General features: G+C 43.6%; 1 protein-coding gene across 17 annotated transcripts in view; it reads right to left on the bottom strand.

Moving 5' to 3' along the window:
- Positions 1-1,348: 1,348 nt before the first annotated feature.
- Positions 1,349-25,544, bottom strand: part of LOC117235796 (ELAV-like protein 2) — a 40,476-nt gene continuing 16,280 nt past the window's right edge. For 3 of the 17 annotated variants that reach the window (XM_033498176.1, XM_033498157.1, XM_033498150.1), the window contains exons 2-9: positions 14,925-15,160; positions 13,719-13,822; positions 12,912-13,065; positions 11,202-11,240; positions 9,645-9,900; positions 7,229-7,270; positions 5,045-5,047; positions 1,349-4,105 (exon numbers count right to left, since the gene is read on the bottom strand). In XM_033498176.1, coding sequence (XP_033354067.1) covers positions 3,781-4,105; positions 5,045-5,047; positions 7,229-7,270; positions 9,645-9,900; positions 11,202-11,240; positions 12,912-13,065; positions 13,719-13,822; positions 14,925-15,120 — 1,119 coding nt within the window. In that variant the 5' untranslated portion in view covers positions 15,121-15,160 and the 3' untranslated portion in view covers positions 1,349-3,780. Of the gene's footprint in view, positions 4,106-5,044; positions 5,048-7,228; positions 7,271-9,644; positions 9,901-11,201; positions 11,241-12,911; positions 13,066-13,718; positions 13,823-14,924; positions 15,161-19,116; positions 20,968-24,622; positions 24,944-25,544 lie in introns of those variants that run through there. The other 14 variants (XM_033498167.1, XM_033498140.1, XM_033498190.1 and 11 more) reach the window with 14 other exon arrangements.

Raw genomic sequence — 25,544 nt, 5'->3', positions numbered from 1 at the left:
CAAAGTCGTGTTACTATCATTTTCTCGTACGTTCGCAGCAAATCAACCAAGGATCATGATCGGCGCAAGAAGCATCGAAGCAACGAGGGGCGAATCGTTTCTCCTTTATCTCTGACGTCTGTAACACACGCCACAGCACGCGATGACGCCAGTTTGCTTTTTGTCAGCCGACCAGTGTATAATTTGCACTAATATCGAGATCTTGTTTGCCCCGTGGACGCGTCGATCGCGTCGTCCAACAACACCCGATCGAAAGAACCGAAGGGTGTACGCGTCGCACGCGACCGATCGATATTCACGAGTTCTCCAAATAAATAAAATAAAATCTTAGCAGAAAGCATCTGTTGCTTGAGGTTCAAATTACGTTTTTTTTTTTTTTTTTTTTGGGAGGGAGGACAGGTGTATATCGTCGTGCTTCTAGGGAGCGTATTCTCTTTCAAACGAACAACCCGTTCCTCGCTCCCGGACTAGACACAAGAAGGTACACATAAATAGGACAACATATATATATGTGTATATATATGTGTGTGTGTATATATATATATATATATGCTACGCTTTTTTCTGTCGCGTTATACTAAACCTAGGAGCTTAAGAAATTTTCGAAATTTACTCACGATTAAGTACTTACGATCCATGTTCGTTCGCGCTAGTCCCGATCATTGTTACAAGGTAACATGTATTTAAGAAAACGTAATTCGATATTCGTCTATCCAATTAGTCTCTCTTCGCTATCTAAGGAAAAGATTTGGTTTTCGGTTTTCGATGGTACACCTAATCCCGTTCAAGGGAATTGCTTCTACGGGCTAGCGCGAGCGAAACGGTTCGCTTACCTTATACACCGTATCACCTAAAACGCGCCTTCTTTGAAATCGCCTGTCTGATTTGCTTACTAGTCTAAAGAAAAGAGTTTTCTCGTTCTCTGTGTGGAGAGAGGTTCTTAACACGCGGCGCCGTTTTCTATTCACTGACGCCTCTTTGCACGTAGACTAGACACGTGTTTCCCGATGATCCGAAAATCATTCGTCGATCGTACTTCAACATCATGTCTGTATCACATATCCGTGCACCGTCGCGAAGTGTTTCTTTCGTTAAATCTTTCGTTCTTTCTTCGTTGCAAGAAAAGACACGACGCGTCCAATCTGCGTACCGTATGTATAAGTAAACCGTCTCTATGAAATATTATTTTGTACGTTGGACTTTTTTTTTCTTTCAATATTTTCGTTAAAAAAGGGAAATCGAACGTTCGTGTTTATAAAAATCGGAACATCTTCGTTGCGACGGGGAGGAAGAATCTCCTCTTTGTTCCTTTTCTCCCCGCTGCAAGCAATGTCTTTGTATGTATATGTGTACGTGTGTGTAAAGTGAGTGTGTGTTTTTTTGTTAAAAAGTTGGCTGACAAAGTTCTTCTAAAACGTCCAAGTTTGTGGACGGTGCACATTCGAAGGACACTAATACGCGATGCTCGATAAAATCAGACTCTGCACTCAAGAAAGCACTTTGTACTAACTAAGATCTCTCTTATACATACATATTATCTATACATAAGAAAAATAAAAGAACAAAAAAAAAAAAAAAAAGAAAATGAAAAAGAAAAAACGAAAAGAAAATGAAAAATTGAATATTCTTTGGACAACCGGCAGAGAAGTACAAGAGCTCGTGACTAGCAAAAAGAAAAGATACAACACGTTGCTACGTTATCAGGAAACGTGACGTAATCCCTCGGGTCACTATTATGACGTTTCGATCTCTCGAATTCTCGCGACATCGCATTGTGATGTATAGCACATAAGCCCTAAAATATTTTCTTAAATAGGTAATAATTATTATACTTCGTCTTTCGGTACTCGTCGAATGATGACTCGTCCTTAATTTAACTACGGATTAAGAAAGTTTAGATTCCTTAAGTACGTTTAGTCTCACTGGCTAAACAGGAAAAAGAAAAAGGGGAAATCGATCGTCTGCATTTAACAACTAGTTCTCCCGCTCTTTTCGCCGCCTCCTCGCATTCTAAAAATCGAACGCGAGGCTTCTCACATACATCAGCGTCATGGTTTTCACTATTGGTATTCCCGTTTCCCTTATATCCTCTACCAGAGAGCGATTTGCCTCCTTTCGTACTTCGATCGATCTATCGATCGTCCCCGTCCCGTCCTCGATCGCGATCCGTCTGTATTGTCTCGCCACGTCCTTCTATTCTCTCTCTACTCACTCGCCTCTCCTTTCTACACCATTCCCCTACAGTCACCTACTACTACGCACTCTTTTCCATCCTCCATATGTATGTCCACCGATCCTTTCCATCAAGTTCACACGTAGTCGATCTAATCGGGAAAACACGAGGCACTGTCGCGTTTTCTTGTCCGCTTCTCTTACGTCGTGAGTTGTCAATGATTTTAGAAAAAAAAAAGGAAAAAAAATCAATCAGGCCCTGCCTTTTATAAATTTTGCTCGAGTCTCACAGCCTGACGTCGTCGTGACTCTTTGGTCTAGTAGAGGGGACTCTCGTCCTCCCTTTATTTCTCTCGCCAACTCGATTTTCATGACAAGTTTTCTCCTCTATGTTTGTCGATCGATACGGTAACGTTATTATTATTATTATATTTAGTATTACGTGGCCCGTGTATCCGCGTACATATACATAAATCGGCAATATGTATGTACAATATCCGCAAGCAGTCGCACGAGCCACGCTTGGTCGCTACGGACGTTCCTTTCTTTTCGTCCGATTTCATCTTATCGTTTATTCCGTCCAAGCCGCGGGAATGAAGCGACACAGTCGCGAATCCCGCGAGCTACGGAAGCCGACAGGACCTCGCGTTAACCTTCTGTCGTGGACGAACAGCGGGAGAAAAGAAACGAGTAACCAGAGAGGGAGAGGGTGAAGCTAAGGCGAAGGAAATAAAAAAAAAAGCGAAGCTTCCTCTTTACCCTTCTCTTCGTTCCTACACACGATGTATAATTAGGAATATCGGGCGAGCGATCGCGTACCACGACCTACCTCTCTTCGTCTTCGCTGTCTGTTCGTCCTCGTCTCTCTACGTCCCTCTCCCTCTCAGCCACGCGCACCTACTGCATATGCATCGCACCCTTGCTCGTACAGACACACGTATACACGCACACACACGCACGAGTATCTCTTAGCATTCTCCCCTTTCTTCCTGTTCTCTCACTCTGCTCCTGTCTTTTTTCCTTCCATCATCCCTCGGTCGAATATTCTCCAGGGAACTCAGCATCCTCCGAATATTAGTCGGAATTGTACTCGTCGTCGTGGTTCTCGTAGTCGTATCTGCCCCACCGATATTTTTTCGAGGAGGCCCTAGCCGTCTTTTCGTATTTGGACACATCGGCCAGGTGATCTTTGAACGGGTGATTCTGCTGCTGTTGATGCTGGTTATGGTAGTTCTGATTGTTATGATGGTTTGCTCCGCGATCACGACTGTTCACGGTGTTGATCACGGAATCGACAGGGAGATGGTGGTGGTCGATCTTCTTAGTGGAAGCACAGGCAGTCGCGAGCGCTTGGACGGTCGCGGGCGTGACCACAGCCGCAGCCGCAGCCGCGGCCGCAGCAGCAGCGGTCGCTGTCGCGGCGACCACCGCGGCTGCTGCGGTCGTTGAACCGAGCACGGTTTTGGTTGCGGTCGCTTGACCGATCACGGCCGCGGCTGCCGCCACAGCTGGCGTTGCTGCCACTGCTGTCCCTGCTGCTGCTGCTGCTGCCGCTGCTGCTGCCTGATGATGGTGATCGTGGTGTTGCTGGTGCTGTTGCTTGTCGTTCTACGTCGCCTTGCTCTTGTTCGTCTTGAAGCTCACTTGAAGAACCCGGTTACCGAGCGTGTAACCGTTCAAGCTCTGGATGGCGACCACCGCCTCGTCATAGTTGGTCATCGTCACGAAACCGAAGCCTTTGCACTTGTTCGTCTGCAGGTCGCGGATCACTTTGACCGATTGGACGGCGCCGAACGGACCGAATAACTGCCACAGCACGTTCTCCTCGGTCTCTGGAGCGAGGTTGTACACGAAGATACACCAGCCGGAACCGTTCATCGCGTTCCCGGGTAGCATTGAGTTCGCCAAGAGATCGCCTGCCAGCGGGCTGTACCTGAAACAGTTTAGTTGATCGTGTGAAAACGTATGCCCATCGACGACCGGTATTGTGCTCGTGCTTTGGTCCATGGGTTTCCCTTTTTACCTCGCGCTCGCGTTACAAGGCAAGAAAAACGTTCTGCGCTCTGGCGGAGCAACGCCGTTAATCTACGCAATCCAACTGATCAGGATTGCTTTCGTTTCTGTTACACGGTACATAGTTATTTACGAAAGAAATTTTGTTCGTCGACGGCGCTACTCAACGCTGCTACCTTCTTCTTTGGCTATTCGTATGGAAGAATCTCGGACAAGATTCTTTTATTGCGAACAAATTTGATCGTGTACACGATTAAAGTGCCTCGAACAAATGCGACTCGATTGAAACACTTTCTTTCACAAAACACTAATTTTTCCTACGATGTTACTGTCGCAAAAGAATCGTACGAATAAATTAAGTTCGTGCAAGTAGTGCCGTATAAAATCACTCGCGTCTTTTCATTCAACGAAAATATTCTACGTATAAACGAACCTGAACGGAAAGATAAACGACGTCGGTTATCCGACCAATAATCCCGGCGCGAAAAACCGTCACTTTCTTGCTAATTAATTTCGAAACGAAACCCTTGACGGGAAAATTAATCGTTGCGCAAGGCTGCATGCAATTGTACCGGTAAAAGCGTTCCAAATGAACAAGTCGCGTCTCGACGCTGGCTACCGGACGGAACTTTTAATTAGATAAAAAAACAAAAAAAAAAAAGACAAGAGACAGGGAACGAGAGTGATGGTGGAACGAAAGGAGCGAAAAAGCGGGAAAAATCGCGAAATAAAATAGGGAAAATTCGCATGCAAACGTTCGTTAATCGGCATGCTGAAAGTTACGAAACGGCGGATGTGAAGGTGAAAAAACATCGAGGCAGGACATATTTACAGAGATGTAAAAATGTAATCTACGTACCTACTTGACGTCACAAGCCGCGTTAAAACAGGGCACATCTCAGTGAGTATTCATTATAGGGTCGAGATGACAGTAATTAAGCAGGCATTCGTTACGAACGCTCGTTAGGAACCGCGTCTTTTATACGCACGCGTATGTACAACGCGATTTCGTTGGTTGGGGTGGCTTTTTCTTTAACGACACCTCGAATGAACCCCAAACTCGATTCATCGGTATCTCCCTTCCTTTTTTGCCCCCCCCCACCCTCTTTTTCTTTTTTAAATTCATTCATCTACATTTTATCCAGAGGATATCTTCTTCTTTTTTATCTGTTTTTTAATTGTTTGCTAGATAAATCAGTTGCTCGATATCTATAATCGAATCTAAAACCATTGATCAAGTTAGAGGTTCGATTGGATCAGGTTGCAGAACAGAGACGTTCCTTCGTGAAAGAAGAATCCACGTTTCCTTTTAACTAGCCGATACGTACACACTCGTTCGACTATCGTTTAATATTCCGAGGATTGTCAGAAACGTTCGATCGGAGCAAATCTCTCTTGAACCACGGAGGCATGGATTCTCATATCGCCTATGCAAATATCAAAAGTAATATCGCAATTTATTTGGTCGACGATCGATCGTTTCTAAGGCTACGAAAGTCGACACATCGGTGCGTTGTTTTCTAACCATAATCAAGTGCGATTCTCTTGCATTGGTGTGTGCCAACAAAAATACATATACCTATATATTTATACATATACGTATATATATATACGGTTCACGTGAGTTCACGTAATTGCTCTTTCAAAGATCGTGCGCCTAGCCTCGCTCCCAGCTCTCCGCCAACGATTCAGTGACACGTTGATCTTTCAACAAATATCGCTGCTTTATATCGTCGTTGTTCTACCATCGAATTAATTGTACTATCGGCGGATGCAAACTGAATCATGTCTTTCGTGTATTGTTACGTTGTGCGTTCATTGGAACTTTTATTATCATTTTTTTGTTTTCTTTTAATTACAGACAACTCATCGTGCGCTGATCTAGCCGAACATTCTTCAGCTTATTCATGTTTTCAAATAGAGGGGTCGACTCTGATCGTCGGCAGAGAGGCCGAGAAATCGCAGGTGCACGATCTCGAGTCGAACACGATCGATGAAGGCAAAGAACCAAAGAAAAGAAACAGTGAAGTAGGAGAAGAAAATGCGAGCTTGTCGAGGAACGTTGATTCGAGTCTCTATTTGCAATGTTTTTCTCTGTTCTTTGTTGTATTCTTTTTATTTTCTTGCCAGGCATGGCGACCCGTAGTTTCGCGAGAATCTGTTTAATCTGTTTTATTCTTCTTTCGACGACGATTGAAAAATCGGTCGAAATCCGTCTGTACAGTCCTAGACTATGTTACTTTTGTCAGGATACTATACAAAAGCTTGAAAGCTAGCGGGTAAAGAGGAAAAATGAAAATTCTACGGTTATTTCTAATATCGGTTAAATCAGAGTGAAACTTAGATCTGACTCGCGAAACTCAATAAATTTGAAGAACCTCCGACAGAACGTAGAGATGATTTAGAAAAAACAAACGAGGTAATTGAAAAAAGAGAGTAAAGGCAATTTTCTTTTCTTTTTTTTTTTTCTTTTTTGTCGTTCGTGTATCGAAGGAAATGAGAAACGTTATGAATTGAGATTGTACACCCGAATCGATTCGCGTTCTCGAGAAAGCGCTAAGATATGCTCTGTGACGTTTGGTGGATAGAGAAGCGTTTGAAGGACAACAATTAAACGGAACGAAAGGCAACGAGAAAGAAGAGAAGAGAAAATAGAATAGTGTGAGGCGAGGGGGAAAGAGAAAAAGGCTTTAAAAATTTCATATAAAATATAAAACGTGGCCGTTTAAAAGAACGAATCATAAGATTGAACGGAAATCTCTAACGATAACGATGAAGATTTTCGTTTCGATTCGATATTTGACTTATTCCGAATGAATTTGATATATTATTAGTATCGTGATTAAATATAATTCAACTGTATTGATAACAATTCGTAAAAATGAAATGAAAGTCGAATGAAAGATGGTGTGACCATATGAAATTTTTAACGCGGAGCGTGTGTGGAAGGTAAGAGAACGAAGCCACGCAAGAACAGAAATCAATCATCGAAAAATGAAAAACCGGGAGGGAACGTAGTGGTAGTAACGAAAAAAATACTGACCTCTGTAAGCCTTTGTTAATGGCAAGCATGGCCTTGCCAGTGCTAAAACAAAACACAAAAAGAACAACGTAAGAAGAGAGATACTCCGGGAATGAGCCAATAAAATCGGGATAAGAGTCAGTCGCTTCCTTGTGCTTCCGTTTTATCTTTTTCTCTGGCATTCTTTTTTCTTTTTCCTCGCATGGAACTACCATCTATGGTGCCTCTCCGTTTTCTTTTCTCATCGTGGATAACGCAACAGGCAGGGAGATAAAGATAGATTAAGAAAGAACTAGAGAAAACAAAGAGAAAAAAGAGAAAAAAGAAAAAAGATTGTCAAAAAAAAAAAGAAAGAAAATAAAATAGATAGAAAATGGAATTTCTCAGGGTAGCTTTCTCCCTTTTCTTGAGAGGAGAGGAGAGACAAGGAAGCGTAAAAAAAAAGAAAAAAAATAGATTGCGGCGACGCGGCATCGATCGAAAAGGAAACGATAAAAGTACGGAATAGAGGCAAGCGAAAAAAGCGAAGCGCATTAATCTACTTTTTCATATTTCTTTCCTATTTGCTTCTTTTTTTCTTCTTTTTTTTTTTTTTACTGACACACTTCGAATCGTCGAATCTTCGTACGTGTTCGATTCGATCGATTCAACGGTTACACGAGTCTTCCGTCATCAAGTTTACTCGCGTTTGACTGACATGGACAGACAGACGGACCTGAAGTACGCTCGATATCCGGTTGTTAAGCAAGTTAAATGACACGATGACATGATGAGGGAAAGTCTTTATCGTCATCTTCGTTCGTTATATCATGTCTCTGAATGATAATTTTTTTCTTATTTTTTTTTTTTTTTTTGTGATGGCACGCGTCGTGTTTTGCAGAGGCACAGAAACGCGGAACGAAGGAGAGACGAGAATTGCTTTTTCTAGTCTGTTTTGTTATCGACGTTTCTCAACTCCATTTTAATCGAATTCGTCGTCAGCCTCGCATCCACGGTAACGCATTTCCGAGGACCGCGAAACCTTCCTCGCGTTTCTACGAACGAGAAATTATTCAACAAATTTTCTGTCACGCATCGTCGTTTCAATCATACCATCGTGCTAGAAAAGAGTAAAATCGTTTCGACGAGCCAGCTTACCGTGGATCGCGAAGACCAAAACCAAGAAAACTTACAGAAATAACAGAACGTTTGTATGTGCCTTGCTCCTCCATGTTTCCAGAGTGGTCAAGGATCAGTCTTCTGTCTTTCATGCGCGATCAAATGCGATTTTTTTCTGGATCAATAGACTTACATCTAGGTAATTGGTAATTAACTTTGGAGACCACCTTGTACCACTCGTTCGTTGGGAAAGGGCGATTGGATAGGTGATGTTCGGAGGAATGGAATAAGAAAACGATCCAAGTAATAGAAGAAATCAAGGGAATAATCGCTGGTGCTAATGATACGATGAAGAAAGGCCGGACGACGTTCTACGTGTAACTACCAGTGATTTCAATTAACACGGGTCTCGATTAGATTAAACCTCGATACACGTTGTTTCATTCCCGCGTTTCACCGCGTGTCACAACCGATCGTGAAATATTGATATCGCAACGTCGATTCTACGGTCGATTGAAAGGTTTCCAACGATTGCCCGACTGGTAGCACCTGTCTGGTCTACACATTTTTCTGACGCATATTTGCTCTGATTTTCTGTCGCGTGCATGAATTCTCTATCGCGTTTGTTAAATTTCGTAAGTATCACTGACAACGAAAGTGCAAAGTCGTTCGTATTGAAAATTTGACTTTTGATAACTGCGACGACCATTCTTCGTGAAAGAGAACACGTGACATAAACTAAAATCTCGATGAAAAATGTGCGCTTAAGAGACGGGCAAGATGAAACTTTGATCGCGTTGAAACATGCTCACACGTAGTCGAACATCGAATAGACGAATCTAAGATGAAAGAGGGAAAAAGAAAAGGGAAGAAAAGAAATGAAAAGAAAATATGAAGACGAGGTAATATATCGTATGGTAGATGAGGTGCGTAAGGAGGAGCCTGCAGTGTACTCGGGTACTTAAACGGTGAGTGCGTAAACAAAGAGAAAGAGACAAACAGCGAATCGATCGACCGATCGTTTTAGACTCTACGGGTCACATCGTTGCGTGCAACTATCAAATTTAAACGTACAAATTTCTTCGTTCATTATCGATCGATCGATGGATCACGCCGGGTATGCGCTCTATCGAACGAGACGCTAAACAAACCTAAAAAATGGAACGGAAAAAAGGAACTGAATCGGAGAAAGGAAATGAAACTGAATCGAACTAAATGGAAATAGAAGAAGAAGAAGAAGAAGGCGAAGAAGGTGAAGAAGAAAACAAGGTAGAAAAGAAGAAGAGAAAAAGAGTAAGAGAGAGATCTTTGGGTAGAGCGAGTAGAGGCGAGTAGGTACCTGGATAGTGGCGACAGTGGAATGTACCTGAAGCGGCCGGTTGGATGGTGGATCGGGCCGCCATATCGTCGGGTCGCCTGCGGTGCCAGATAGGCCAACGGCGGTATCGCCTTGTTGTTGTTACTCGGATTGTTGGCGAACTTGACGGTGATCGGCTCGGATGAGCCCTTCGGAACGGTACCGTTTAACTCTTGAATCGCCCTCTCGGCCTCGACCCGCTGGTCGAACCTTATGAAACCGACCCCTTTCGACAATCCTGTCAGTCAATCGGTTCAAGTTATTCATTAGACTATCGTTCTTTCACGTTTTTATCGAACGAATAACGGATATCGAAGATATGAGAACTTTGGCAGATTCCTCGTTGACTGTTGAGTGACTATGCGTACATGCGATTCTTGACGTTACGAGAAATCTCTCGATGATTCAAGATCTTCCAATCAAACTGTCGCTACGAGTTTCGTAGGTGTGGCAAAGGCAGGGTATTCGCATTGCGATGATCGCGGATAATTTTGAGGGATTAAGCGAAGGAAAATGGACACTATTATTATTAAGAAAGTATTCTATGTATAGAAATACGTAAAACATTGGAACGCAGTTTACTTGGAAAATCTTGGAATCCTCAAGAAACGCAGTAACAATCAACCTTCTATGAAATCCATCAGCTACAAATCGTAATTGTTTAATAGAAACATTTCAATAGCAATCCAATTCGTCGAAGAAAGTTGCCTTTGCATTAACGATACTCGGCGATTTCTAATAAATCGATCGTGAATGCCAGCGAACCTTCTTCTTGTACTTTCCACCCCGTGATCAACGACGAATTCTGTGTAGAATGCAACCAAGTGCATTCGAACGAGTGGCTCGGTGCGCACAGATTCGTTTCTTTACACCGATGTCGTGTGTTCTCGAGTGAGTCGATCATGTTTTCTCTTTGAAGCGATACCCGCGAAGCTGAATGAGTTTGGTAACGCGGCAAAAAGGAGGCGAGAAGGTGTGCGTGTGCGTGTGCGTGTGTGTGCGCGCGTGAGTTTGTGTGTGTCTGTGTTCGTGTGTGCCATGGATCGAGGGCACGGTCGCAAAATCATAATCATAACAAACGACAAAAAGCGTAAAGAAACAAAAATGGCGCTCGGGATTAAAAATTTTGGTCTTGTAGCTGTTGTCGCGGTCACGTGAAAAAAAGCAGCCAATGAGAAAATCAAGAGGAAGTAATATAAAATTATAAAATTAAATAGGAGAGAACAAGAAGTCACTTGTCTTCTATTGGTTTCTCTTTTTCTTTTGTTTCGCATGGTTGATCGTTCGTTCCTCGCGAGAAATTCGTTCTCTTACTTCCTGTTCTCTCCGTTGCTAATAATATAAATTTAACTTAATCTTTTATATCGGTGACAGTCTAAGTAATTGTTTCGCGAGACGAACGAAAACCGAAGCATACGAAGGAAAACAATATAAGAACAATTTAAAAAAATAGAAAAAAAATTGACTGAAAAACGGCTGCTTTTGTTTGAGCTTCGACGTAATGAGGGAAAAGAAAAAAGAGTTGTATGAGTTACGTACCGGGCAAATAGTCTCCGCCGCCGGTCACAAACTGTCGTACTAAACAGAAACGGAAAAAATCATATCACGTTAAAAGTCAACTGGCAGCATACACGATTCGCTCGCCCCTGATTCGTCTAGGTGGGAGGGTATGTAATAACGAATAACCGGAAGAAAGAATAAAAATTGACGAGAATAAAAGAAAGAAGAAAATAAGAAAAGAAAGTAGTAGAAAGAAAACAAAGGGAGAACGCTTTTTTCTCGAAAAGTATTGAATCTCGTGATCTTGAAATTACGATGAATTCAAATTGGAAGAAAGGAACAAATAAATAGAGCATGAGGTTTCAAATGGATTCAACACTAGGCACAGAGAAAAAAGACGTTCGATCTGGAAATAAATTTCGACAACGTTCCTCGTATGATATTCACTCTTTCATGATGTCGAATAATCAAAATAATCGGTGTCTGAAGAAACAATAAATCAAAATTGGTCGCAATGAGATGAATAAGGGGCGAGCGATCATTCTGTTAGATGTTTTACGCCTAAAAATTTCTTCGTCCTTAAGTATGTAAAGAAGTCTCGTTTTTGTTTGCTTTCTGTTCAAACAGTACTCGAAGATAAACTGAAAAATGCAAAGAAACGAAACGCAACAATAACGAAGAAAAGAAAAGAAAAAAAAAAGGAAAAGAAGAAAAACAGAAATTGATCGTTCGAATCGAGGATCGCACTGTGGAACGAGTGTAATACAGGCAAGCCAGGAACGAAGGAAGAAACAGAGGTGGGTTCCACGTACGATACGCATCCTAACACCAGTGTCGTAATAAGAAAATAAATAAAATTATGAAGCTACAACGGTAGAACACCAAAAATTAATGACACAGTACGAAAAACAGGAACCAAAAAGGAACAAAAGAGAGAAACGAAAACAGAACTGATTAATCGTGCGAACGATGGTAACGAATGTATCAAAATGAAAGGTAACAACTCACAATCAGAGGAACCAACAACGAAAAACGCCAATATGGATATAAAAGAAATGTAACGGTACAGGGTGGTTAGGCCATGAGGCTGTGCGTGAAACTGGGGATGCAAATAGAATGCACTGCTAACAAAAAAGTAAGCTGAGAACGTAAATAACAATAACGAGCGAAAAAAAGACAAAAGAGTATGGAATCAAAAACGAAAATTTGCGATCGTGTGTCCTCTCGAATGATCTCGAATACAAAGTGTTCTTTGTTACTAACTAAAGAGAAAAATGGACGAGAGAAAAAGAAAGGAAGAAAGTAGCAATCGTTAAACAGATCGGAATGAAAGATGCGTAAACGAGATCACGCAGCTCCGAGACGACATCGACCAACGAAAAGTGTATACAGCGTTCTCGTTCGCTGTCTAAAATTTAATTGAAATATCCGTCACTCGTTCACAACGATCGTGTTCGTTCTCGCTCTGATTGCAGGCGCACCGATCCACCCCACAATACGACTAAAACCCCATGGCCTACTTTTTATAATTCTTCGTCAAATTGTTCACCAAGCTTCCTAACGAATCTCCTTAATTGAACGGGCGCGAGTCTGATTCGCGCGGTCTCGATCTACTTTGCTCTTCGAACAAAGCGAAGGGAAACGGCATTTTCCCCTTAGAGCTGCCGAATTCCATGGCCTTCCACAGGGCTGATTACATTCTACTGGCCGATACGATCCTCGTCAGTTGTCAGGTAATTAGCAACTTACCGGTGATGTTGTCGCAAAGTATCCGCGATGTGATGATTCTGCCATATGGGTTGAATAGATTCTCCAGGTCTTGTTGCGTCATGTTCTTCGGCAAACCGCTCACGTACAGGTTTGCCCCTTTGATCGCCTCGCTGCTCGGTCTCGCGTACGATACCTGCCAAGGTGAACACTCGTTAATTATACCAACCGATAGAAAAGTAACGCGAGTCAGAATTAGAAAAGTTTGTAGGTAAATGCGTTATACGTGACTCGGAAGAAACTAGAGATAGGAGACACTCTACTTCGATCTTCTTTTTTCAGTGGATTAACATCATGTACGTGGTACGTGAGCGGAACAATTTTATCTGTTCTGGTGGAGTTAATAAATAGCAGATGCGATAGTGTCTTTGAATTCACGCCAGCCTATTTCCATCATCGCCACACCGTCTAATATCATGAATAATCTCGTTCGTATAACATATTTCAAATGATTAGCTTTGACAAAATAATGACTGCGAAGCGCGACTTCGCGAGAAAACGCAATAACGACAAGCTATTACAGATTTTCGCGAGCCTTTTGTTCCCGAGTTGTGGCTAATTTATTTCTGGCCAAACTATGTAAATGCGTTAATGAAAGGCTCCGTTACACTGGGATTAAAAGTAGACTCGAGTTCGTGATAGCATATAACCCGTGTAGTGCGTATAAATCAGATCATTCATGGGAACTTTAGCTCGCAAGTCGAGTATTTAATTCCAAATATATATATCTAAAGAAATCCTAATAAATAGATAGTTTGGTATGTCTAGAGATATTTAAGGAGAACGAACCTTGATCGTTTTGTTTTGCAGACGAAGACCGTTGAGCGTGTTTATCGCCTTCTCAGCATCCTCAGGCCGGTGATAGTTAACAAAACCGTAACCTAAACTCTGACCTGTAACAGAAAATAAACCGTCATATTAGACTATTGGACACTTAAAAACAGATAGATACACGTAGATCGATATTTCCGCCTTTTACGATTATTAAAAGGTATGATTCGAAGAAAACGCAGAGTTCGCGTACAGTAAACGCGTGTTCGTTCATTGAGTAAACGAGTACGTGACAGCGACGAGTGTTTTTGAAAAACAGGAAACGCAGGCGGTGCAATACGGCCCTGAGAGATCGCGGCGAGGTCGAATATAAAGCGGCAGAGGCTCGAACCAAACGACGCCCCCGCTACTCCGATGCCCGAAATAGCGTCGCGACGTCCACGCACGTGCTCTCCACTAACGCACGGAATTCAGAGACGGGAGTACGCCAGGCGAAATTACGCTGGATTACGCGCACTCGAACGTGCACGGTCAGTCAGCGCAGCGGAAAAATTCGTCGACCAAGATAACGGAAACACGTTGTTGCGTAATCGTTCCTTTATTCCTCGGTCAGCTTCCCGAGATTATCGATAAAAATTCGATGGATTCTTCGACGATGAAAACGTGTGGTGTAGCTCATCCTCTTCGTACGATTGTTCGAAGAAAAGGAGAACTCTGACTGATTGTTGGTATTCTAAAGAAATATCATCTGGAGTGACGTTACGAGTGTTTAGTATCATGATAAAAATGTAGGAAATCAATGGGCACGTGATGTTTGAAACTGCGATATTTGTATTATTCAACTTGTGACCTAATGATTTATACTGTGTACCGTAGTTGTATCGCGTCTTTACGAGATTGTATTCGATTTGAAAAGGCTTTCAAAGGGGACTGATACAAAATAAACAGGCGCAGACGAATCGATGCCGAATACTCGACCAAGACTAAACACCGTCCCTCGGTAACGTCTAGAAATCGATAAACAAGTGTAGAAAGACGTAACTTCTTCTTATGTTGAACGTTTATCCGTACTATCGTAATAGTAACTTTCCGCTAAAATTATCACAACAATGAGCAACTGTCTGTTATTCCATCACACTGGAACAAGGGATTTTCTCCAAATTTTTCAATAACGATCGTTTAGCATCGACCGCGATAACGGATGCAGTGGAAGTTTTAACTTACCGGTGAGTTTATCGCGAATCAACTTGCAGCTCTCCACCTCGCCTATGCTCGCAAAGAGGGATCGAATCTCATCCTGTGTCATGCTCTGTGGCAAATAATTTACAATGAGATTCGTCTTGGACTCTTCCTGCGAGGCCTGTCCGAGGGTGGATCCACCATTTTGTTGCACGACTGTGTCCATTCCGTTCGCCATCATTGCAGTCTTCTACCGAGTTCTCTCTAACTACGTACGAAATCTGAAACAAGAAAGCGTCCTTTTATCGTTACGCAACGAATAGCTGATACGTTTCTTTTCAGCTTCTATGTATTTTGCTAAAATAGTTTCGTCCTCTATCTCTCGGTACTCTCTTGGGTCAGCATCGACAATGTCAATCGTCTGGCGTCTACCGATCGACGATACCTTCTAAAGCTCTTTATTACAATGCAATCGATCACCTTGTTGTTTATTTATCGTGTAAGGAAACAAGTGTGTCACTGAGAACTCAAGAGACAGACAGTGATACTCAACCATTGAAACGTTGTTCGAATATTTTGTAAAATTATAACGATAAATTCCCGGTTTCCATTCGACTACTCGCGGACCCCGAATTTCGCATGTACATTTTTTTTTTTTTATTGAAATAATTATCCCAACGATAATATTGATATCTCGCTAGGGGCTCCTCGATAAATTCAACTAACATGTCAAAGTTAGGTTATCGAGGCGACGAGGAAGAACACAGGAAGAAACAGACAAGTATAAACACGGGCTGTCGTTGGAATTTTGAAGGACGTAAAAACGCCTGCTAATCAACACGCTGTAAATGATGCATAAGCTTCTTGCGGCACTGACAATACAAATTCGAAGAGACATAGGTCTTTGCTCATATTAGGTATTTACATGGTAACAAGCATATTTTCGCTAATGAAAACAAAGCATTATAAACAGTTCTTAATACATATATACGAATTGTTCGAATCGATTCGCTTACGACGAAGAATTTTTTTAAGCATTTGAAAAAGGCTTTTTCTTTTTTTTCTTTATTTTTTTAATTTTCTTTTTTTTTTTTTTTTTAGCTGTAACCACACGCGAGGATCATTATCTTTCTCGTAGATTAAATTAAAAGCAACTGGAGAAGACAAGACGCGTGGCACGGTTACGGGCAACTTACGAAAATTCATGGTTCACGCAACTGGATGCTGACGTAATCTGACAATGACTTTCAAAACACAGCGTGAAAAGAACAGGCGGAGGTGGTGGTTGGTAGGGACGAGGGTAAGGTCCAATAGAAACGCGGATAATTTAAAGGGGCGACGACCCCCCTTTCTGGTTTAAAGGGCTCGCCTCCCTCGTGCCTTCCCCTTCCGCCCTTCCAACCAAACTACCGAACTCGATGCGTTTACAGGGTGTCCAATATCAATCGTACGTCTACCATTCCGTTCCCTTTTAAAATTTTGTACATCTTTCTTCCAATTAAACTTCGTTATATACCAAATTCTTTCTTCTAACACAACAAATGATATTTTTAGCAAATGTCTAATCAAACGTAGCGGAAATGCCGTGGATACTTAAAAAATGAATAGACGCAGAAACTTAACGTTTAATATTTTCTAGTTCAAAAGGTCAACGATCTCGACGAACGATCGTCTATCGATTCCTATTCCAACGTACCCGTAAGAAGAATTAAGTAATTTTGATCGAAACACCCGGTATGTGGTCGCACACGCCTCGAGCGAAAGAGACAGAAAGCGAACAAAATAAAAGGCGAAAAAAAAAAAAGGGAAAGAGAGAAAGGGGAATTATACGCGATGGCCGTAGGGTGCCGATGGTGTTCATGGTTAAGGCGAATACACACAGCTGCCACGACATGTACGTATATCAGACCCGGCACGAGCTATCGGTGGTGTACATTTTAATTCTCTCTTTCCCTTCCGCCTCCTAGCTTCTGTCAGTCGTTCAACGTAGTCATCAGCTGTCCTTGGAGCCACCCCACGCTGGGAGCCTCTGTGTCTCATGGCTGTGGTCACCCCAATCGAACTGACCACGTTCTCTCATGAGATATCTTTTATTATATGTACAGGATAGATAGCTTTTATCGTATGCATCGAATAATGTGCCGTATCCAACACGAGACATGGGAAAGAATAAACTACGACGGCGGACGCCTGTGTTAATTCAAATTTCCTATTCGAAACGCATCAGACATAGCTTTCGTGTTACGGTTACAGGGTGTCAAAGACCTCCTGGGAGCCTTTCGAAAGGTTTCCAACAACATTTCCTATTAGGGGAATCGAATCCTCTTGAAGGAAAGAAGCCTAACTCAGGACGAACGTTCCACGAAATTTTAAATCCACGAAACCTATATCGCTACGCTCGTGACTAGTAATTTTACAGAAACCTTATACCAGAAAATTATAAGACTCCAAGAGTCCGCCTATAAATATCACGGTTTCTAATTTTCCAAAAAGATATAACGACGCGTTAAGAATAGCAAAACTTTTAGTAGAAGCAAAAGATTGTTCGAAGATAATCCGTAGACTGTTGTGTGTATGGCACAGAATGAACCCCTTCGAAAAGTGCCGACGGTATTCTTCAACAGATTACTTGGTGGGCTTGATGGTGTTTACGAACGAGGCGAAGAAAAAGGCGCGCTCAGCAGTCGGAGAAAATGTCGGAGCCAGCAGTTATCGTAGCCCCGCATCTTCCGTAGTTATCGATCCACGTTCTCTCTGTCTCTGTTACTCCGATGGCCGGCATCGCGATATTTTAGGACGGCAGAATGGAAGCCGAGAAACCCCATTGTCGGACGAGAAGAACGCATCGAAAAAGTATCGTTCGCCGGTGACTTCGAAACGCGACTCCTGTGCCACCGTCATTATCCGACGACAATGGACGTTATGCATGGATGCGTGTACGCATATACGCGCAACCTGGGGTTGTCCGCACCACAATGCGGAAAGCCACCCCCTTTCGCCAGACTTGGTCTCGCAAAAGTCGATCTCCGTTTACGATCGTCTCTCGGGGAATCGTTCAGCGACAGATAGCCTTCCACGTTTCTTTATCGCTTTCAATTTTAACTCACAGGTGTTTAAGTATATTATATATCGAATCTAATTTTTTTAAAGACAGAGATTACGAAACGAGATTGAAAATTACGATAATTACGGTTTCATATACTTTGTAAAGCGCTTAACGATATGGAAAAATTATGAGAAGTGTTACGCGTAATTTCTACTTAATGATCCTCGGTGTAACGAACTGCAACTGAAATTAGAGTTCGTACGGAACTTTGCTAAGAGTACAACCTGCTTTTATTACCTTGAAACTATAGTCCGTCATTTATAATTCGATGTTGTAAATTAAGAGATTAATATACTATAAATAATGCAGCTAACAGAACTAACGAAGAAGCGAGGATTCAATATCCTTGAGGGGAGGATATCCGGAGATTTCCCCGAAGACAATCTAAATTTCGAACGAAGGTAGCAGGTGGGTCTTGCAGGGGGTTAAAGTTCGATTTTCACGTACGCTTGGCAGATACGATCTTCAGCCGGTGGCCAGGTGGCCATGGCGACGGATCGTGAAAATCGCGTGGCCGGGACCGATCAATACGAGCGCGACTCCTCGGTCCCTGCCTCGCTGGTTCACCCCTCCCTCACCCTTCCTTCTATCTTTCTCGCTCGGTCGTGGTTCGGGAGTTGTCTCCCTCTTTCTCGCTTTCTGTGGTGCGCGCACGAGACCCCTTCCTCTCGCTACAATTCCAAGGGAATCCCCTCCCGCGCTCGCTGACGCCCCTTTCCGCGCGAGAAAGCACACACGCACGCACGCATGTACACGCGAGCCATGCAAAAACGCAGTAGCTCGTCCTGCTATCGGAAAGGAATATGTAGCAGCGGCACACAGCAGAGGGGAAAAGGGTAAAGGCAAGTGGCGGTCATGAGGATGATGGTGGGACCGAAGCGGCGGACGGGTGGCGTGTAGAAAGAACGACGACGACGAAAGCATGCAGAAAGCAAAGGGTGAGAATGAGAATGTGCCACGAAACTCGCAAGGCACGTGCTCCGAAACCCCTCGAAGAACGAGCTGCTGCACACGCAGCATCCAGCGTATCTCTCACTGACAATGAGATATTTGCGATTAAAGTGGATGGAAGACAGATGAAAATCGGGAAACCCGAGCAAGCGAAGAGAACGTATCTTCAACCCGGCTTACCTGTTTCCACGGTCTTTTCAGGATCCACACCTTTCTATCTTTACGATCGATGCACGCGTAAGCACACGACACACATCCACACAGAAACACAGAAAACACTTTTCTTTATTTTTTCGAGACGCGACACTCTCCGTACTATTTCTTTTCCTCTCCGTCTCTCGACGTTTATTCCCTTTTCTCTTCCGAAAGCTCTTTTCGGTCGCACGCGAAACCGAGCAACGTGCAACTGGCCCGTGCTACGCGACTACTCTCGTGGTGCTGATCGATGTATCGCGCCGGTCCCTGGTCTTCTCTCTAACTCTCTCTCTTTACGTGCACCTACTATCACGCTCTCGCACCGCCGCCCGGAACAGAAGGGGAAATCAATGAAAGAAAAGTACGACGCGAGCGCTCGTAAATCGGCATTTATGCTCGCCTCCTGGTCGACGGTCCCTCGGTTTCACTTTGACGAGCACATACGTGTGAGTGTACGTGTATGTGTACGAGCGGCTCTGCCGAAAATTAGTCGCGTTCGATATCGTCGTAAAACGGGATCACCAAATTTCGTATTCGTCGATCGTGATAAAGAAAACGAGGGGTCGGAGGTATACGGTGGGTATGATGTAAACGTACGTGTATATGTGCGCGTGCGCGTATGTGTGTATGTATGTGTGTAAAAAAAATAGAATACGATATACGTGTGTATGTATATGCGTGTATATGTGAATGTGTAGAGGGTTACGCGAGACTAGAAATTAAAGCGTTAAACACTATACTAAGGAAACGGAAATAACGATACAACACGGGCGGAGGCTGCCTAGAGACTGGACACGCCAGTCGCGTTCAAGCGACTTGCACAGCTCGGCGAGCTCGTTCGGTCAACGTCGGCTTGATTCGGTAGCGATCGCGCACCCTCGGCTAAGCTCGTCGCCAGCCCACTACGAACCCCTCGTTTTATTACGTATCTCCTCCTACCGACTCGCGCGTACGCTGCGAGGGGTTGCCGATCGAACTAATAAGAGACGTATGCGCGTTCTTAAATAAACTGTGACCTCCCATCGCCGATCGAACTCTTTGGCCCCTCTAAACATCCTTTTTTTCCCCTCGTCTAGTTTTGCCAAATTTCCAATTTCCACGCTGTATCACGGCGTTTAAATTATTTGCAAAGTAAAGCTATAAATCTTTCACGGTTCGCTCTTGAACGCTTACAATCTCGAGAGTCGAGTAGCGCGTCACGATTTTTGTTTATTCTGTCGTTCGGTTTAAAAGTAACACCTGTCACTTTGTTTCAATCGCGTCCTGTTAACAAGAGAGTGGACAAAGTACAGACAGTTCGCATACAATATTTCAGTGTCCCCTCGAGATGTTTGCAGGGGTTTGTTCGTTAGGAAATGTTTGCAACATGGCTCCCCGACATTACGAGGCAGAAGGTATACCGCCCTCCTCCAGCCTCCCTCACCCTGCTTGCATCACCCCTTGCATCAGATCATGACCACCCCTTCACGGATTTTGACCCCCGTCGTCTCGGTGCGCTATCGCGTCGATACAAGAGTACTTTTACCCCTTACGAGGCCGCACTCGATCGGTAGTGAACTCGAAACCATGAATTACATCGTCGAAACTCGCTGGTGGCCATTTGCCAAAGACCATGAAATTGAATCTTTCGAGGAGAACCGGCAAGAAAAAAAAAAAAGAAAAATCCGCGTCTGACAAAACACTACAACTCGCGCGAGAGTCAAAGTCAACGAGGTGAAAAATCTCAAGGATAAAGTCGACGTACTCGGGGAACCTTCTGCCTGATTATCCCACTCCAATTGCTTTACTTTGATTCATCGATCGTCGCTTTCTACGTACGCACTTTATGCTCGATTTGTTTAGAGTTTTGCCATTTTAGATTTTTGGCACTGTTTTCACCCTTTTCGCTACGAATAATTTCCAAAAGCGATGCAAGTGGCTGGCCACGAACGCGGGAAAGTAACGAGGAAGAATCCCTGACCTTACCCTGGCTTTATCTCCGCAGATCGAGCGAGGCCAGTCTCGAAAATGACAGTACGCCAAAATTATGCACCGCTGACGAAACAAGCCGAGCAACACTTGGCGGTCGTGCCAATAACCGCAAGTTCGTGTTTTCGGAAATTCATTTCCGTTATATTACGTCACTGCGCCAAACGAATCAAACTATTTTGCGAGAACTTCCTGGACACGCATCTGTTTGATGCATCCTCGCCTTGAATCATTTTTAAAGCTATTGCGAAAACTTACGAAAATTTAATAGCGATCATTCGCCAGTCTTTTTATAAATGTCCGAGAGGTCTCTGCACTTTGCAGCCGGTTAGAGAGAACAGCGAATTGACTCGAAAGAATTCGCGTTATGTTAACCGTTGAATGCTCCAAAAGCACGAGTAATCGGCACACAGCTCGTCGGTGCATGCACCAACTGTCCACCAACCATCTACCACTGAAATTATAAATACATCCACGTATAAACACTATAAATATACACGATGGAGTTATACGGAAAAGCCTGTCTTGGCCTCATATCTATGCATTGGAACGACGATAAGCCGTATCATCGATCTACTCAGATTTTTCGATATAATTAGGAACAGCGAAAACATCTTGCCTTCGTAACGAAAGTACAATTTATACTTTACATCGCTGCCTCTATCAATTTCTCCTTTAAAATCACTATCGAAAAACGACCTTTACATTCGCTCGCCTTAACGAATTAAACAAAGAAACGATTTTTTCGATTGACTTCCTGCTTTCGTTGGGACACGAACGATTGACCAGGTTCTTTGCATATTACGTACATGACCGGACCTAACGTTGACGAAAGAAAGAGAACGAGGGAGCAAGTCGGTATTGTCTAGCCGCATGAGAAAAGAGGGAACGAAACTGGGACCGGGGTACGGGACTTGCAACAGATGCGAAACGGTATGCAGAAAAAAATAGGGACACGTAGTGGACGCATATGCGAACGCGTTTCATTATGTTCGGTGGCTTTAAAACCGGCCACACGGTGCGACAGGAAGTTGTCACCGCATTACCGTTGGAATTATGAAAGTTTGCCGGCCTCTGATCGCCTTAGCGACAACCAACGGCGAAACAATATTCTGGTCGTTGAACCAAGAGGGAAATTTGTCCTTATTAATGTCTAGAATCGCTTTTTATTCTCGCTCGTACGACCGGTAGTTTCGATTTGCGCGTAATGTTTTACGAACGTTTCGATAAAGAAACGCGTTACACGCAGTTTTCAGCGAGAAAGATTTAATATCTTCCTGTGGAAGAGATCAAAAGCGTGAAGAAACATAGATCGTGAATCGTTCGTAGGTGCGTGGTTGACAAACGTGAATCGAACAACCCTGTTCTTTCGTTCGGTTATGATCCAGCTGTCGAAGTCTACGTTTTTGGGGTTTGGCCCCACCTTCGTCATCGATCCGCCGATACGGCCGTGCACGAGCATAATTCTACTCAGCTCCGCCACGGGAGCAGTAATTCCGTCCGTGAAGTTTTCCTAGGGTCACTGAACTCTCGGTGAGATTCGTCGATAATCCACCAACTTTCCTATTTCTCGACCTATAGGCATTCCGTGAGGAATAAGTTCGACGCGTGACGAAAACAACTGAAATACGACAATGAAAGTAACGGAAAGAGCAACGGTAAACGTTGATAAAAATAGTTCCCTAAATACAAAGTTAAACATGCGAGGGGATAAATAATTATAAAGGACGTATAAATAATTCTCAACGACCAAGAGAACGTTTCACCTCTGCTATAGTCGATGGATATGCATATTCCGCGTCAGAGGGTCGAACGTTGGTATTATCGTTGAAAACGATAGAAGAGGGATGACGATTTTAACGAGCATCTGCACGAAACAGACGAGCCGACCCCACCTAGGGAAACAGAGGCCGAATGTGGTGAATCGATCAAGCGAGCATGTAATCGCTGTGCTAATTAAGGTGCGATCGATCGATTCGTTGGTGGTCGCGCTTCGGCGTCGCTTCTCCCGTCGTCGTTTCAACGCAATTGTACGCGTCGATCCGTGGATCGTTTCTCTCTCACGAGGCAATGATCGTATCACAGAGTACCCAGGGAAACCTTACTACTCTCCTCGAAGACCACAAAGAGTGATTACGTAAAGTAAACAAATGCTCGTGAAGAGAAAAGTAGCGTCCGGTCATAGCCGGATGATCGAAAAATTCTTTTCGCCTACGATGGTACGCGCCATGGTTTTCATACGTCGTACCGATTAAACGATGAAAAAGCTACCTATGTCGTTAACTTAAGCGTCATCGACGTCACGGGCAAAGGAATGGAAATGAAATGAGCCGGTTAATGAAATTCGACGCTGTAACTCCGTTCAGGGTCTCAGAGAGACTTCAAAGATAGCGATAGAAATAAGCAACATCAAACGAGGCAGGACAATTTTCACGGCACCACTCATGTCGAGACCATCGTTTATTCAAAGACCTAGGGTGATGTTTAATAGGAGAGCCACGTCGGCTACCTCCATTCCCTATATTGCCGTCGTTTTCGTCCTCGATAACTCGTTAGCAGGATTAGCATAGCTCTGTTTAAACTCGAACGAAGTTTCGATAGATTGCCGCGGTGCGTGGGTACACGCATCCGCAAGGGTGGCGTTGGCAGGATGCTCGGCGTTGTCAACGTTAATACCGTATAAATCTCGGGAAGGGGACGGCGCGTGTGTGACGCGTACGATGCAATCATATTACGTATGATGGACGAAGAGTCGCGAATAGAACGGAGGAAAATCGAGAGAAAAAGAATGACGAATGGACGGAGGGAGAAGAGACGAGAGAAACAGGGTGAGACAGAGAGGTAGAGAAGCTCCATTGATTGGTCGGTGGTACGGTGGAACGTTGCAGTTGCCCTGGGGGTATATGAACCCCGGCACGGCACTCTCTCTCTCTCTCTCTCTCTCTCTCTTCTCGCTCTTCCACCCTCCTCCCCATAGTTTACCCTCGCTACGATTTTACCCCACGGCAAAACGCAGGCGCGTCACATGGACCCAGAAACGATCAATACGAGCTTCCCCAACTAGACCTAGTCTCTCTCCCACTTGCCGCTTTTCTATCCTTCTTTCACAACCATTCCACTCTATCATCCTCCTACTAGGTTCGCAACCCTCGGTCAATCTTTGATATCGTGTTGTTCGCCTGGGAATTTTCATAGAAAAAGACCCGAAAGAGGAGAAGTAACGTACGATGCTTAGACATTAGAGGAGCTATGTCTCTTAGCTTCTTCCTTTCTCCGCTCGATATTTTCATCTTGCGTTTCGTTGGAACAATCTGGTTCAGAAATGAAATAGTCTCACGGATCGAAACGAGCGAAATGAAGAAATAAAAGATGGCGATATCGTAATTTCTCTGGCACAAAAAGGCGGAACGGAAATCGTTACGGTGAAACATAGGAAAACGGAAGGAAGCGATACTGTAAGATCGTGTTCGCTGAAAACGTTCATTGGCACACTATCTAACACCCCTTTATCCCTCTCACGCACCATTGTGATCGAGGCCATCGCGGACGGAAGCGTCCCTCTCGAGACTTCCTGCTTGTCCTCGACGAGGACCCGCAGTGCCAGTTGCTCCATCCTGGATCTGCTTGATCCTTCATGCACACTCTCGCCGTTTTCCATCATCTTGTTACCGAACATATTCAACATATTCGATCGACCGTGTTTTTCGAGACCGTATTTCTCTCTCGTTTTCAGTTTCTCGTCTTTCTTTTTTTCCTCGTTTAATTATGACTTTTTTTCTTTCGATTCTTTTTTTTCCGTTTGCTCTTTCGCCGGTTGCTCCGCAAGTGGGAAGAAGGATTCGAACTGAAAGTTGGCCGGAGAACCGTGGGTTTGGAGTCTGCGTTCGCGTTCTCCTGGCCACGTTGCTTTCGGCTGCCACGCCCAAACTTCTCTAGCCCGCGATACTGCGCCGTAGAAAAACGTCAGTTGTTGCGCGCCGATATTTTCACCGTGTTCCACGGATAGAAATACTTTTTAAATCGTGCTTATCGTAACTGAGAATTCACGCCCAATGTCAATCGATTGCTATGACGAATTAACATCTCAATTCCTTTTACACCAAGATCGGTATCTATATCTTTTTCTCTGATGGGATAACGATAAATTTAAATCAATTTGAATTTGAAATGAAGCTGAAACGAATTTAACAAAATTTGAAATATGTTTCTACGAAGCAATGAGGGGAAAACGATCCCCGTAATCGGCCAAGAGAACGCGAGAAAAATAAGTTCGATAAAGGAGAATGATCATGGCTGCCGGAAGGATCCTTCGTTTGGTCCTGTATAAAGGATGTTCCGGCAAAGGGTTTACAAACATATATTATAATGATCGGCACCTGATAGCGCGCTATCAAAACACATAGATCGATATACATAGAGATCGATAATAATGTTTGCAATTATAA

Source organism: Bombus vosnesenskii, unplaced genomic scaffold, assembly GCF_011952255.1.
Source record: "Bombus vosnesenskii isolate JDL3184/JDL3185 unplaced genomic scaffold, Bvos_JDL3184-5_v1.1 scf7180000013264, whole genome shotgun sequence".
NCBI classification, from domain to species: domain Eukaryota; kingdom Metazoa; phylum Arthropoda; class Insecta; order Hymenoptera; family Apidae; genus Bombus; species Bombus vosnesenskii.
This window is presented reverse-complemented; position numbering and strand designations above follow the sequence as displayed.